At 44.4% G+C, this 15,687-nt stretch overlaps 4 protein-coding genes across 4 annotated transcripts; 2 read left to right on the plus strand and 2 right to left on the minus strand.

Moving 5' to 3' along the window:
* The first annotated feature begins 432 nt into the window (after nucleotides 1-432).
* On the plus strand, nucleotides 433-2,653 carry LOC117651143. Its single transcript, XM_034394945.1, has 5 exons — nucleotides 433-679; nucleotides 751-1,116; nucleotides 1,208-1,559; nucleotides 1,776-1,935; nucleotides 2,019-2,653. Exons 1-5 carry the CDS (start codon nucleotides 663-665, stop codon nucleotides 2,651-2,653), a joined length of 1,530 nt encoding a protein of 509 aa, XP_034250836.1. The 5' UTR covers nucleotides 433-662.
* Nucleotides 2,654-2,722: 69 nt separating this feature from the next.
* Nucleotides 2,723-4,586, minus strand: LOC117650477. Its single transcript, XM_034393936.1, has 4 exons — nucleotides 4,274-4,586; nucleotides 3,666-4,126; nucleotides 3,251-3,585; nucleotides 2,723-3,165 (listed from the first exon to the last, which is right to left on the minus strand). Exons 1-4 carry the CDS (start codon nucleotides 4,359-4,361, stop codon nucleotides 2,838-2,840), a joined length of 1,212 nt encoding a protein of 403 aa, XP_034249827.1. The 5' UTR covers nucleotides 4,362-4,586; the 3' UTR covers nucleotides 2,723-2,837.
* Nucleotides 4,587-5,003: 417 nt separating this feature from the next.
* LOC117651144 (lysine-specific demethylase 4A-like) lies at nucleotides 5,004-7,831 on the plus strand. Its single transcript, XM_034394946.1, has 6 exons — nucleotides 5,004-5,099; nucleotides 5,227-5,492; nucleotides 5,575-5,928; nucleotides 6,024-6,186; nucleotides 6,535-6,683; nucleotides 6,756-7,831. The coding sequence occupies exons 1-6, from the start codon at nucleotides 5,004-5,006 to the stop codon at nucleotides 7,216-7,218; spliced, it is 1,491 nt and encodes a 496-aa protein (XP_034250837.1). The 3' UTR covers nucleotides 7,219-7,831.
* A 1,568-nt stretch (nucleotides 7,832-9,399) lies between these two features.
* On the minus strand, nucleotides 9,400-11,836 carry LOC117650478. Its single transcript, XM_034393937.1, has 6 exons — nucleotides 11,401-11,836; nucleotides 10,739-11,135; nucleotides 10,497-10,662; nucleotides 10,305-10,414; nucleotides 10,052-10,232; nucleotides 9,400-9,967 (listed from the first exon to the last, which is right to left on the minus strand). Exons 2-6 carry the CDS (start codon nucleotides 11,116-11,118, stop codon nucleotides 9,611-9,613), a joined length of 1,194 nt encoding a protein of 397 aa, XP_034249828.1. The 5' UTR covers nucleotides 11,119-11,135; nucleotides 11,401-11,836; the 3' UTR covers nucleotides 9,400-9,610.
* Nucleotides 11,837-15,687: the final 3,851 nt, after the last annotated feature.

Genomic DNA, 15,687 nt, shown 5'->3' on the forward strand with positions numbered 1-15,687 from the left:
TTGACAAGGCAGGGTTGCAGGCTCGCTTGATAATCTTAAAATCAATCAACCACCGCGAGTGTTCGTAAGCGCGCCACCATTACCACGCAAGCTGTTTTTTTTAATTTAAATCAAAATCTCAGGATGCCATCAATTAGTGGATGTATGAATTGAACCCACGACACTAGATTCACCTACGATTACGTAGGATACTCACCGATGCGATTATTTCTGCCACTTTCTACCACAGCGATTCAGTCACACATGGCTCCAACGGAGGGAACGCTGAACTTTTTGGAACTTGTAGCTTCTCGAACCGCCCCCTAACACACCCACCAACCGAGTCTCCGCCCCCCTCCCGGAACTTCCTACAGGCAGGCAAACGTTGACAACGAAATCCGATTCCGAAAAATGAAAGGATTAGGAGAGAGTGCCTTGAATCATCTTCTAATTTTCATCGACTGCATACTGAACCCTTTTGCTAGTTAACTGTCTTTTTTTAGCTTCCCTTTGTGTCGTTCTTCTTACTTCCGTTCCAATAAAACTTGAAGCGGAAAAAGAAGAAGAACAACAGAAGTAAGGAAATCTGAGCATGCGCAGACTGCGACCACGCCATTGCGGATGGCGTTTGGACTACTTAGTGTACTTAGTCCAAGGATGGCGGGAGAATAATCTTTGTGGCGATGGCGATGGCAGTTGTGTGCGTATCACTGTAGTGGCTTTTTTAAAATTAGATTCTGATGCAGATTTGACGTTTTAATTATTCCACAGGCTTTGTTTGGTGGGCCTGTGCCTCGCAGGCGACCTGGTACGGGCTGTGAGGCTTATTGAAGAGAATGGCTACCGAGGCATGTCTCACTATTATCACCTGGGAGATGGGTCTCACGCCTACCATTTCAATACTGAAACTTCGTCCTCATTGTATTTCCGATGCGTCTTCTATGACAAGTTGAATTGTAGAGGCAGAGCGATCATGAGGTTTGGCGGTGCCTTTCGCCACTCTAACCCTCACAACCATCCTCCAGATCGGGACTTGGTCAGCAAAAGGCATTTCCGGGAGAATGTGCTTGACGAATGCAGAGATGCAAAGTACGTGTCTTATCAGCAGATACTCGACAAGGCGAGGAGTGATCGGCGGTAAGTTTATATGAACAACCTTTTTAGAACTGCGTCACTCTACAATAAGAATCTTATCACCTTAGTCTTACTTTGTCCTTCTTGTACTCAGGTACCACCGAAGAGTCAGGTGTACAATGACAATGAGGCGTCTGAGAAATGCCATGTACAAAGCCCGAATGGATTCATTTCCTCAGATCCCTGACACCCTCTCTGAAGTGACGCAACTGCTTCTTCAAAGACGATGGGCGAAAATTTCAAGCACTGTCGATGGAGATGACAACCTTTATGCTGGCTCAATAACTGCTTTGGATGGTAGCCACAATGTTGTCTTCATGTCCAGAAGGATGCGAGATTTCGCTGGAAGAATAAGCATTCTTCAGTCAGATGGTACTTTCAGGGCCCGCCCAATTGTGCCACCCACAAGTCAAGTGTTTGTTCTTGTCACTCCCTGGCAAAATGCAGTAAGTGAAAAATATTTTAAGGGAGTAAATTTGTAGTGGTTAAAATTCCTGGTGGTACATGATAATTCAGAGGGCCCAAACTTTGTAAAATTGATGCAGATTGTTAAAATTTTTGAAAATTACTTCTTAGTTGACTTTATCTTAAAAGTTACTCCCTTTTGGCTTACTCGCAATGTGACATTTAACTCATGTACCTGATCTCTTTGCATGTTTAAGGTAATTCCCATAGGATGGGTCCTGATGGAGAAGAGGACGTATTCGGCTTATAGAGCCGTAATTCATTTATTGAAGCGGTTGTGTCCTGATCTTCAACCTGGTGTAATCGTTACTGACTGGGAGTGGCCACAACAACGAGCTTGGCAGGAAGCCTTTCCTAGTAAGATAGAGTGCAACAGAAAGTTAATTGCATCCTATCAGGATTTGAGTTGTTAACAATTCATCTTTTGTCTTCTTTTATAGATGCAAGGGTCCAAGGCTGTCTTTGGCATCTATGTCGAGCCTACGTCAGGAAAGTAGCGCAGTTGGGACTACTGAAGTTCAGGCAATCATTGCCTGACATGTTTGATATAATCAGGAAAGTGTGTGGAATTGCCCTGTTACCAAGACGCTTCTTTTTAGTTGGGCTTGGCCTGTTGAGGGCTGAAGCTTTGCAAACTGATGTGCTCATTGCGTACTTATTGCGGCCATTTTTCACCTATGTTGAAACCAAATGGATCACCAATGGAAGACGAAGGTACTGGATGAACCTGTATAATTCAATGCACCGGACAAATAATTGTTGTGAAAGTCATAACAAGCAATTGAGAACAGCCGTTGGGGCCTACAGGCCCAACATCTATGCTTTCATCGCAGCCCTAGCCCGACTGGAACACAATGCTTATCTCAATGTGGACCTAATGGACATGGGAGGCGTAGCCCGGAGGTCTCGTAGATGGCAGGCAGTGTTTGCAGACGCCCAGATAAAAAATTTGTGCAATGAATTTGACAATGATGTATTTAGAAATAGAAATGTCACAGTTCAAAACTTCTTAAATCAGGCTGCTGATTTGTTTTATTCTGCGTACAGATATCATCTTGACAGAGCAGGCAGGTAGATCAGAGTGATGGAAATAAAAACACTACTTATTTTAAATAACTTCACTTCCTTTTATTTTGCTCCTGGTTCTCAACACTCTTGACAAGTACGTTGTGATTTACCTAGTTGGCTTTCAGTTTTCTGGCGGTTGCCTTTTAATAAACCTGTTACTTAAAGTTAAATTTTAACATTCTTAAACCGACTCAGTCAGCAGCTTCATCAAAAACACCATCTGAACCTCCAGCCACTATCTGAAGTACATATTGCTGAACTTGTTTGGCAGATTCCTGTTCATGTTCTTCTGAGATGTCTTTAGGTATCCCATAATGCCCTCGCTTTGGTTGTGAGCCATTCTTCCAACGTAGATTTCCCCATGTTGAAGTTTGAATGGGAAATAAGTGTTCAAAAGCTGAGGGCAGTGATGTGCCTCGTACGGCTAAAGTTCCAGCTTCACGCAACAGCTGCGAACGCTTAAAGAATTCACCCATAATCTGACTTCGCTTTGTAGAGGATGCAAATTTCTTCCTCTCCCTGCAAAAACAGCACTTTACATTCAATGAAAATCTATTGGCCAGAATTCGTTAAAATATCTCACATTACCTCAGACCTTCCTCACCTCAAAGTAAAAACATTGCAGGCAGGTATGACTTTCCATTTCATTTTTGCAAGACTTGCAAGTAAACTGTTCAAGGTGTCTGCATTCCGCAGGACTAACTGCCCATCAACTTCATGGTCAAAGGTCTCAATACCATCCCAATATGACCCCAAAAAGTCTGCATGGCTGTCAATAAAGTGAGGCTTCTTCTGAATCCGTCCACTGGGGGAAACACTAAATGGTTTTCCGCACAGCACACAACACTCCTTGTTTAAGTACTTGAGATTGTTTTGATGAAACGTTTTCAATAATGATCGATCACATCTTATATCATTTGATGGTATGATAGAACAGCACTGGACAAGTAAAACCACAAATTAAAGAATTTGAATCCATAGCACACAAACTTGAATTGAACACATTCACATGACATTACCTTATCGTTGAACCATTTCCCAAACTCAGGCAACTGCGATGGAGAGCCATAATCCCAGAAAAGCTCATCTCCTGGTTTCATGGGCGATGACTTAATGTACACAGAGAATGATTCTGGACCTTTGTAGGACTTTGTCACAGTAGTGTTTGGATGCTTTCCTTTCCAATTGAGATATGACAATGGTCCACCTAAATATCCAGCCACATGAATTGGACTTCTCTCATAGAGATGGTAGCATTTACTTGTCACTGGAGCGCATGATGCTGTCCACCCAAATTCAACATAATCCCGTTCTAAAAATTTGATGGAGAAGGGCAGTGATTTCTTGGCACGTATGCGAAATCCAAGATCGGGATTGCTCTCCTCAGTGAAGAATTCCAAAACAGTTGATGCTTTTTCCCACATGGTCCTTACACATTGTTTCATAAGCATCAGTTGTTCAGAAGTAGCACCACAAAATTCTGAAAAAGCAGTAGAAATATGAATTTTAGAAAATCAACAACCTTGCCACTTTACTCTACAGTAAAATACAATTTAGACAGTTAAGACTAAGCTTTCAATCTGACTGAAACAAACTCGTTGATTTCAATGTAGAAATAAAAACGTACCTGCTGTTGACTCATCTTCAATTTCTTTACAGTGTCTGAGGGGAATTTGCATTGTTTCACTGGCACACAGGTTGTCAAATGCCCACATCTCCCTCAATTGAACTGGTGATAAGACATAACAGGGTTGAGCTCTGTAAGAAAATATATACACATAAATAAATTATCAAAGAAGACTCAGCAGGGCGTGTCATGTATCACAAATGCTTCATCCAGGATGGGCATGAATAATGATTATTTGTTCAGACTGCGGACATTGTCGCAATATTGATATATTTTTATTAATGAAAATAATAAGACTGGAGATTTGTGTGGCGCAAACAGGGGAGCTGTAAAGCTCAGACAAAATCATGTAGGCAAATCATAATGTAATAATTTGTCTTGCCTTTTTTCATCGGCAGTAGCCATGACAACATATGGGAAAATAACTGTATGTTAATTACTCTTTGTTATTCAAAATTCGGTGGTTTACTCTGGTGAAATCCCATTTGGTAGCTGAGTACTTTGTAGCTAAGTACAGTCTACTGTCTGTGAACTGTGTATAAGCAGAACTGAACTGTGAATAAGCATGTACAATGGGTGCTGCGTTTAGTGTCATCAAGCAGTGTCGTCTTTTCTTTATTGAGGAGGATTTCAGTTCCAGTTTGTAGTTTATTGTTGTTTGGCTACTGTCCTTGCCATTACAATGCTTCCGAGCGATTCATGCTTTGTCAATGACGAGAACGGGTGCCCTATGTTGCTCGTTAACTCAGATCACTTGAAAGACTTTCCAGGGCTCGTTTCCCACATAAGAAGTAAAGGTTATGGGCACGACACCGGCATTTTGAAGGTAAACAAATAATCTGCAACTGCAAACGGCATCATTTTTTTTCCACTGTACCTTTCGTGCAATAATTATATTCATCCCATGTGGGTAATCATTCAATGTGGTTAATTTTACTTATCAATTTTTCCAGCTTCGGTTAAACCCAAAGGACAGAAAGGATAATGAAAATGTTGACAAAATTATAGAATTAATGAAGAAGAAGTTCAAAGAAAAAATCTATCAAGAGAAGCAGCGTGTCTTTTCATACATCCCAGATGCACAATTAGTATTTAGGGCATCAGTCCATGATGATGTTTATCAAGTGGTGCGAGGTGTTTGCACAGATGAGGAGCGAAAAAAATTTGTTGAAGAAGCAACCAACAAAGCAAGCTATATCAATCAAGATCAAAGTTGCTGGTATGCTTCAAACTCTTATTTTTTTTTGTCACTGACAAGGTATATTGACTGTCTGTCGAAATAACAGTTGGTTTTTGTTTAGTTCTCAGGCTCTCACTTCTGGAATTGATTGCATTCGGAAGCATTATTTTGATGTAATCCGAGAGTCAGCGCAATCAAATGACCAATGTGAAGGGACAAATAACAATGGAAAGAAAGTGTCAACAGTTCTTTATGGAAGTGGAATCCAGCTTGATCGGCGCCAGTCATTGAGAGTTTGTGATTCACTCTCAATGTCAAAGTTAGGAACAGTTCTTGATCTCATTGATGAAAAATATGATGGGGTTGCATATCCCTATGTGTATTCTGGTACAGCCCATTCAATTTTCCCATGGCATATTGAAGATGCATCCCTATGGAGCATCAATTATTTAATGAAAGGTGCTAGTAAGTTGTGGTAAGTTTGTACCCTTATTTCGAGTCAGAAACTGCACTTGAATTTTCTTAACCTGGAATTTCCACTTATTGTATTTGAATTTCTTGTATCACCAGGTTTGCAATTCCACCTAAATACTTTGGCACTGTGGACAAGATTGCTTCTTCGTCACGAATTCATAAGGCGCACTCATCTTGCCGAGCCGTCCTTGTGGATCACAAATGCCTTCTTGTAGACCCAGAGCTATTCAAGCAGAAGTTCGGAGTGCCATACATAACTGTAATGATTCTTTTCTTCTGAGAACTTTTTAAATGTCTTGACCAAAAGACTGTGTTTTTCTTTGAAAGAGCTATGCACGAAAGACTGGGTTGCAAAACAGTGAAAACGCATCCTCTATATTTAGTTTTCCTTTCTTATAAAGAAGAAACATGTGCTTGATATCTGTAGAATTAAGTAACTCATGTTCAGCTCTGACTAACGTAATTTTATTTATTGGAAGTAAAGTCAAGTCTGTGGTCTCCCATGTATGCAGGATATAATCATTATGAAGTTCTGCGTATATGTGACACCATGGACAAGGCATCCTTAAATGTGCAAGAAGATCTGAGACATTTTGTTTTTTGCCAGGTGGTGCAAAAACCTGGTGATTTCATTCTGACATTCCCGTTTGCATTGCATTCAGGAGGTAATATGGGAAATAATTTGGCTGTTGCAAGTAACTTTGGCGATCCTGACTGGGTCGAAGAAGCCATTTATGCTCCAGTTTGTAGTTGCAAGTACGTCTGTTTACTTTCTCAAAATAATACAAGTTCTTTTTCCAATTACTAATTTACTGATTTTATTTTTAGCCTCAATCAGGTGCACCTCGATCTCACCAATGTATTGAAGAGCTGTAAGCCGCATCTCTTAGATACATACCAGAATGAAACATTCCTTATTTTCCCTCCGGGACACCCCATGGAACTGCAAGATGTAAAAACTACTGCTCTTGCAACACCTCACACCTCTATCAAAATTGTGAATAGAGGATCAAGAGGAGGAATGAGATCGAGGACTTTGGAGTGTCCAGATTGCTCATCAACTTTTACTCAAAATAAATTGGACAGACTAAAAAAACATGTGAAGAAGAATCATAGTACAGACATGCTACGCCTTCTCCGCATCATTGATGCTAAGTATCCACCTTGGAAGCCCAAGACAACCCACGGAAAAATGTGCAATATATGTGGGTCATTTGTGAGAGGGTCTAGATTCCACTTGGATAGGCACAAAGCAACATGCAGTGTTTTGCCAGCACAGAAACAGAAGTAAAAGCCAAAAGATGTAGACACAATTTTTTGTCCTTCCATTTTTTTAAACCAAATAACAATACATTTTGTCTTATTTTAGCTCATCTTTCTGGTTTATATGTTATGTGTTTGAAATAATATAATCTAGTAATTAGTTATCCTCATGACTCATTTATTCATCTTTTTACCGGATACAGTCCTGGAGTGGGGTGCGAAGGAGTTCATCCAACAGAAACTAAATTAAAACTATAAAATCAACATTCAATTAAACATATTTCTAAGACTCAAAATTTATTGAACAAATCCTTCAATTAGAAAACTGTAAGAGAAGAAAACATAAGGCACAGTGCAGCAGTCGCAAGGTTAACTAAAACAGATAACTATGGATAGTTGCATAAGGATATTAGTAAGATTTTAAACTGAGATATTCATATTTTTCTAACAGAGAATGCTAGTTAAAATGTACTTAAAATTTTATAATATCTGTAATCTTCTTCAAGAAATTTAATTTAATTGATTTTGTTCTATATGAAGTAGGTGGTAATTTGCACGACCGGATCAAATGTGTGCTTAGTTCACACCTGTGCGAATGTACATAGAAGCACAAATCTGCAGGACTCCCACGGTTGTGTACTAAGTACACATCGGATCTCTTACTGTAGATCTGAGATTTGGGACAAATTTCTTACTTACTAAAAGTACAACTCATCTAATCATAACACCTACAACTTCAGTTGAAAACTAGAAAATTCCAAGAATATACCAGGGTAATAGACACCCGAACTTTTATTGCATAGGTAATATATTACATATCAAAAGCACAATTTGCAACCATAGCTGTACACAAGACTACATCTCAGAGATGGAGTCAACTTCTACATGTAAAATCAGAAACATGGGAGGCTTCAACATTGACTTCATAGGTATATATTATTTTATTTATGTTCATGACACTGTATTCATGTCTGTGATAAATTCTGTATCAGGTTTATGTCTGCAATAAATTAGATTTATTTAGACAACAACATTGACTGATACATGCAGGTCTTAGAATTTTTTGTGTTGACCAAGCACATGACTCATGAGTAAATTAACCCTTTAGGGGTAGGTTGGGGAAGAAAAGTACAGGGTAAGAAAAACACAACCCTTGTGGAGCTGATCTCTTGACTTTTAGCCATCCCTCGACCAGTGATTTCAACTTAACATGAAAATCTGAGTGTGAAAACACTGTTACATCGATGTCATGGGCTGGAGCAGTAGGCCAGAAGAGGGGTGTACTTTTCTTACCCTGTACTTTTCTTCCCCAACCTACCCCTACTAGTTTATTCAAATTAAGAACAACTGTCCTCAACAAGAATTTTCTCTGCATGTGAATGATAGGGTAGGTTGGGGAACAAAAGTGCCCCCTTATGATGTACTGCACAAGCCTCTACATTCATTTAGCAGTGATTTCACTCTCAGATTTTCATGTTAAGTTGAAATAACTGGTCGAGGGATGGGTCAAAGTCAAGATAACAGCTCCTTTGGTGATGCACTTTTCTCACCTTGATACCCTACCAAACATCAAAAGCACTATTTGAAATAAGAGTGCCATCTGCTCAAAGCATAAAGCATTCAAATTTAAGGGGAGGTTCTGGTGAAAATGTTGCCATTTTCCAAATGAAACCTACAGTCATACTTTGTTCGGAATATAAAATTTTTCATTGAGGAGACTAAAATTTGACTTTTGAAGGCACATGCCAGGCTGTAAACCCAGTCGAAGAGTCTTTTTGAGCCTATTTTGGCTGTATCCTAAAAAATCTCCTTGCGCATACTATTTTGTCGTAAAAGGTTGACCTTGACATTTTTCACTTCTTCGATTCATTTTCAAAAGATTCCGGCATGCATAGCTCAATACTTCCATTATATTATTAATTATTAGCTTTTTAAGCTGAAAAGTTCCTAAAATTTGTGTATTTTGTACATTTTTGATCAATTACAGTGAAATGCTTGGTTAGAAAGCTTGCGAATGAAAATGCAATTGACATTTTGAGATGTGCATGCCGGCATTTTTAAAAAATGAATCGAAGAAGTGAAAAATGTCTAAGCCAACCTTTTACGACAAAATAGTATGCGCAAGGAGATTTTTAAAGTTATAGCCTAAATGGGAGAAAAAGGCTCTGCGACTGGGTTCAGGGCATAGAATGTGCCTCCCCAATGAAAAATTTTAATAAATACTTGATAAGACATCAAATTTTTAACAAATTTTCACAGTGGGACCTATTTAGTAGAAAGTAGCATTTTCACCAGAACCTCCCCTTAACTAAGAGCAAAGTAAAGTACTCAAGAAGATTTGTGCAACAATGAGTTGTTGGCAGTATAATAAATAAGTAAACAAGGTAGGTGTACGCCAAAAAGCATCTCAGTCATAGAAGCTAAGGCTGAACGTTTCTGTTGCCAGCAAGGGAGGTTTCTGGCATGGCTTCATACTTTCTTTGAATGACTAATAAACAATGGTCTTTGAATTTTTTGTGGCGATCAAGTACATGGCTCTTTAGTAGATGTAAGCCTCTGCCACTGGGTCCAAATTTAAATGCTGCTGGGCATTTTGGACACTGCAAAAGCCTTCCAAAGTTATTGTTACTTGATAATGTAGAGCCTTTTTTTGGGAGTTTTTGAGATGCATAATTATGGGCCATACAAAGAGACAAACTTGATTTCCTTGAAACACTCATAGCATCCTTTTCAGAGAGTTTCATCTCATTGATGAGTGGTTCGTCTTTGATGATAATCTGAACAATGAAAAAAAACAGAAGGGTGTCAAACTGCAACCAGATAAGTGTGTAATAACAAATGAATTTGGGTTTGAAACTTACATCATCACATAGGGGAACAATGCCTTCAGTATTGGTATTTTTAACTCGGAGCACATCATCAATCATAGATTTCAAAAACTGAGGGACTTCATAAAATGAGATGTGATTCTTCATCTGCGTATCAATTAATGGTGGGATAATATTGTTGATACAGTTTTTAACACTGTACCTGTCAGCAACGCTTTGGAAAATAAAAATGAAGTTAAACTTTGAATCACATCAAGGTTACAAATATTAACTTTTAAGTCCTTACCACATGGTGTAGATGGAGGAAGAATTTGGAAAAAAGGGATATTTTGCACAATTCCCAGGATAATAAGATGGAATTAATGACGTGATAATATCACCCGGATGCATTACAATCTGAGTGAGATAAAATGAAAATGCAATTACAGTTGAAGAATATTACTTGATAAATAAATTAATAAAGGAATGTTAAACTAACTGAGGTCAATGATGCGTTTGCTTGTGTGGCATGCAGAGAGTTATCATCATTAGTCATTGCAACTCCAAATCGACATCTGATGGTGACAGCTGATCTTGACGGGACAAGGCTATGTACGGATGCCACATAATCCACAATACCTTGAAAATCCTGGGATATCACAAACCTAGAAAATATTTTTGAAAAGTAAAATTGTTGTAAGAGTCAAAACTGCAAAATAGAACAAATGAAGCAAGTCCCACCATATTTTGGGCAATGGAACTGTGGATTGTAGAGGTGATACAACACTGTCATTGTGAAACATAAGCCATTCAACTGCAGGACATTTACTAGAAAGGTTCACATGTGGCCAGGCCAGTCCTCTGCCATAGATAACCACTCTTTTAAGTGCTGTTTGTAGCCTTTCAAATGCAGCAGTATCACAGATGTAGATACACTTTCCTCCATAATTCCCGAGTTCACTTTCAGGCCAAATGCAGTCCACTTCCACGGGTCTGCAGATCGGCCACTTGGGGCTGATAAAATATGGCCCATGACAGAAAACGGAACAATGGAAAATATTTACAGCTGCCTTCAAAATATCTGTTTGAGTGGGTTGGGACGAGTCAAGATCAACAGCCATAACCTAAGTGAAGCCACCTGTGGAACAAATGAGCAAATAAGGTACTAAAACGAGTCAAACATGTACCTTAACAACACAAAATAAAAAAGAAACAGATAACAAATTACATCTTAAGATGAGATGGGGGCTAATTACTGTAGGTTAGAAGTACTAAGATCTAATATTTAGATGAAAATCACAGTTCTTTCAAAGTTACATTCTATTAATGACTGATTCCATTCACATAAAACCTATAAAAGATTGTTGAATGTACGAAAACGACTTGACAGATAAGCATATTACCTTCTGTTTTCTGTTGTACCAGCTGGCTGAGACACTATAGGCAGGCTGCTGACAGCTCCACGCGCAGGATCAGTAACCTTATTCTCATACAACATGTATGAGGAATTGGGTAGACCATTCAAGTTTGAATTTGAATTTAGGCCACATCTCACTTTGGAGATATTTTTTAATAAGAGCTCTCGCGACAAGTTACTTTATATTATATAATTTGAGTTATTTTTAGGAGAAATAGTTGTTACTGGGTTGTTTCAGTCATGGAGATGTTTTATTACGCGGCAAACACTGCTCCCTTCTTGCTTTCCTGCAAGACAGGGTCTTGAGTCGAGTCTCTGAGTACGGTACACGAGTACGTTGCCAGTGTTGAATGCTTCTGCACTTTTTCAGTTTTTCAGTATTCTTATTTTCGCACACAACAGTGCAAATTGAAACAGTTAGAAAAGACATCTAGGTTTAAAAACAAAACACTGAGGAAGAGAGGCACTCTTCATAGATTAACATATAATATTATGACTGTGGTTTTAACAAAACCAGGCCTTCCCTATTAAAAATTTTTTACAAACATCGTTTAGTTTATTTAAAATTTTAAGAGGTAGACTTTTGCAGAAGGCAAATTTACATAATATGCGCTTGATTAAGTAAAGGTTTAGAATATCCCCTATCTCTCCATCCCAAGTACACCTGCACGTCGCCAAAATGCTTGACGCTTGTATGTACGATCGAGGCCAGGTGCCACACGTGCTGCATCGCGTTCAAGTTCCACAGCTTGGCGTCGGCCAGCCTCGCGCGGACTCTCCCACTCGGCCAGGCTAGTTGGTCGCCACCAAGCCGTTGTTCCTTGCCTCGAAGGAGACCCCCAGCAGCTGGAGCTCCTGGACGACCGGGAAGGGCAGTCTCGCCCGGCGCGGACTTGGTACTTGTTATTTCCACGGCTTCTTTCCTGCTGTTTTCGCTGTGCGGCCAAGGGGTTGCCGACACGGAACTAATCCTGCGCGTCCACTGGGTCCCCGGCCCCTCTGGTTCGAACCCGAGGCCCCCGTGGTGCGACGGCGGCCACGGCCTCCTTGGCCATCGGTGCGCGAGGCGCTCGTGGTGCCCGCGGTGCTCGTGGTCCTCGTGGTGCTCGCGGTGTTGGAGGAGAGGCCGCGCAGCGCGCCTCCAGGGTACTGCGGGCCCTCCTCCGGTGTCGCCGGGAGGCCGCCAGGCGATGGGGCGGGACGCTGGGCGGCAGCCCCTGGGTGTGGGCATCACGACTACCAGTTCAACCACCAGCACCAGGCGACCGTGGACGTGAAAGAAGGCTGCGACACTCACTATTCGCCTCCCGCACCATCGTCAAGGTGGTTTGCCACATGGCGACCTCCCCCTGAGCCTGCTCGAGGCGCTCCTGCAAGATTGGATGCATTAGCGAGGTCGGGGATAAGTCTCGCTGTTTCGGACGCATTCCGTTGGTCGTGACGTACCAACACCCAGCACTCGCAGGCGTACCCTGACACGGGCATCGGCTCTGGGGGCTGGAAGTTGGGCATGGCTTCTCGCGCGCTGCTGTGCGCGAAGAATGCAGCTAGCTGCCAGGCAACGGCACCGACAGAGCAAGCTGACTGATTCCGAGGGACCGCTTCATCGCTCTGTCTCTCTCGTACATATACGGGACGCCCCATAAGTGTGAGAGGCACAGAAGGATGAAGCGGTCCTTCGGAATCAGCGCAGGCAGGCGCCATGTAGAGTCCAGGACTCTACGCCTGCCAGCCAGGCCCCTTGCAGAGGCAGGGTAGGCAGGCCCGCACGACGCGGCCCGTTGGTGGGACCGCCTGCCAGCCAGGATACAGCCTTGGTTTCTGGACTCTCGAGTAAAAGCTAGCTGACACCTTTAAGTGTCTTGTATTGTTCTAGGTATGTTTTGAAGTAGTAAAGGAATCATCTGCTAAAAAGGTATTGCTGAAAACAAATCGGCTACCCGGTGGGACCTTCCTTTTTGCGCCTTTGAGGTTCACCTCGACGACCCGACCCACACGGCCACGGCCTCGGCGCTGTCCCGGGGCGGGCCCCCGCGGTCCACGTCGACGACCTACTCGGCCACGGCTTTGAATCCAACCCGCGAGTGTGCCCCGGACGGTAAACCGTCTCTAGACAGTTTTGCCTGGTGACAATTGTTACATGACTGATTGGCACCTAGTGGCTGTCCAGCTTAACTAGGCGTTTTGGGAACCGCCTAGTCGGCGGTCATGTCGCAACTTTTGCTTACTTGCAGGCGGATTGTAAGACAAATTGCCTGCATGCGTTTCGTTAAGAGCAGAAGGGGGCTTAAGGCCCCCGTAGCCAAATTCCCCCCTCCGCCCCCCACACACACAGAGGCCGCCAAGAGGCTCGCACCGGCTCGCACGGCTCGAACGTGGAAGCGCGCGCGGAAAGGAGTACCCGAACCCAACAGCGATAACGCGTTTCGATCGAGAACATACCTTACGGACGAACCGCGCGATACACAACTCCGAAGCGAGCCCATCCTGACTTCGCCGCCTTCAGGGTAAAGGGCTTAGGCGACGCCTATATGCGCGGTGAACGAGACGGTACCACATCGCACAACATGCATGCTGCTGGTCGAAGCGACGCAACACCTTTCCGTCAACGGGGTTACCGGTGCACCAGCAAAGCGCCTTCGCCGAGCTAAGCAGGGCGCTGATGCTGGACTTCCCTCGCGGCCTTGGCGTGGGTTAGGTTAGAGAATGACGGAGCGCGGCCCGGCGGATACCTGGAGGCTAGCTGCTCTGGACTTCCCCCATTCCTCCCAGGGGATGCGGCTTCCGCAGCCAGACGACACTGAGATTCCAAACGCTATGAGTATAGCACGTATGGTGCAATGCGCTGTGATATCGCACCATACGTGCAATGCCACAGCCATATTGCACCTTTGGTGCAATGCTTCCCGAAAAGGCCCTATGCTAATGCATGGGAAATGGGAGGCATTGCACTTCATGTGCAATGCTTTTACATTGCACCAATTGACGCTATACTCATAGCGTTTGGATTCTCAGTGGAGCCCCTTCCTGAAGGTGGGTGTCGACGCCGCGCTCCCGGACTTCCCCGTAGGGGTGCGAGCTTGTAAGGTGCGAGAGAGACAGAGCGACGAAGCAGTGTTCGGAATCAGACAGCAGAGGCCGCCGGGACCTGGACCTGCTCAGCGAGCTGCGCGCTATCCTCAAGCCCACCACTGTGCAAGGCAGGTGACGCCTCCCGCCGTGGGCCGTCGGGACGATGGCCACCGATACAACGAGCGCCGTGACCGCCGCCAGGACGTCCAAGGGGCCCGCCCCCGCGACTCCCAGGCGGGAAACGGCAATTAGCCGTGTCGCCGGCCACGACACCGGCTACCGGCAGCCTGGCGCCCGCCCGCCAACCCGCTGCACGGCTATCCCCGCCTTCAGCGTGGCACATGGCTGGTCGACGACTTCATCGAGGTAAGCAGTGCCGCTTTATCCTAGACACCGGCGCTGAGTTGCGCTGAGTTCACAGTCCTTCGACGAGTCCTCCTCCCGCCGGACCCCCGCACCGCCCCTGTCGCCGCTCGAGGAGCCTTCGTCGGCGCACCAACAGCAGCGTCCTCCAGGGTCCTCGGCGGGTTGCGGCCACGCTGGCGACCGGCGTCATCGTGCCGCTCGTCGTGTGCGATGGCGCCGCGCAGACTTCGCGGCCGCCCACGTCCACACCCTGGACGTGCCGCACGACCAACTCGTCCTGCGCGACAGCAGCGCGCCCGTCCAGCTCAGTAGGGCGTCCACGCCGCCGGCAGGGATTGGCATCCTGCTGGAGGTCCACTGCGTCCATTAGGTCCTTCCCCCACGGAGCGACTTGTGACGGTCAGTGGGTGTGACGTGACGCTCGAGACGCAAGTGTTGACCCCTGTGCCAGGCAAGAGCCAGCCAATGTACCCGCGGCTTGCAAGGTGGCGCCTTGCTCGCCAACGGACGGGTGTGCCGAAGATGGCCGAGTAGGTGATCTCCTGCAACCCACGTGCAAGTCTGCCACCCCTACCTCCTTCGCCACGCGCAACACCGGCCAGCGCAACGACAGCCCGGATACAGTCCAGCACATCCCTGGGAGCGACCAGCGTGACTAGGCCACCGATCCGGTGACCGCCGCGCCGCCCCCAGCGAGACGCCCACCACGGCGGACGGCCACAACGACGGCCAGGCCCCGGTGCGCGTGGCCCGGGCACGATGCGTCCCCCTCCCTCTCAGCCTGCCCCCAGGGTTGCGCCTCGCCAGCACCCTCCTCGCAGACGAAGATGGCCGC

This window comes from Thrips palmi, unplaced genomic scaffold (genome assembly GCF_012932325.1).
Source record: "Thrips palmi isolate BJ-2018 unplaced genomic scaffold, TpBJ-2018v1 HiC_scaffold_5, whole genome shotgun sequence".
Lineage (NCBI taxonomy): Eukaryota > Metazoa > Arthropoda > Insecta > Thysanoptera > Thripidae > Thrips > Thrips palmi.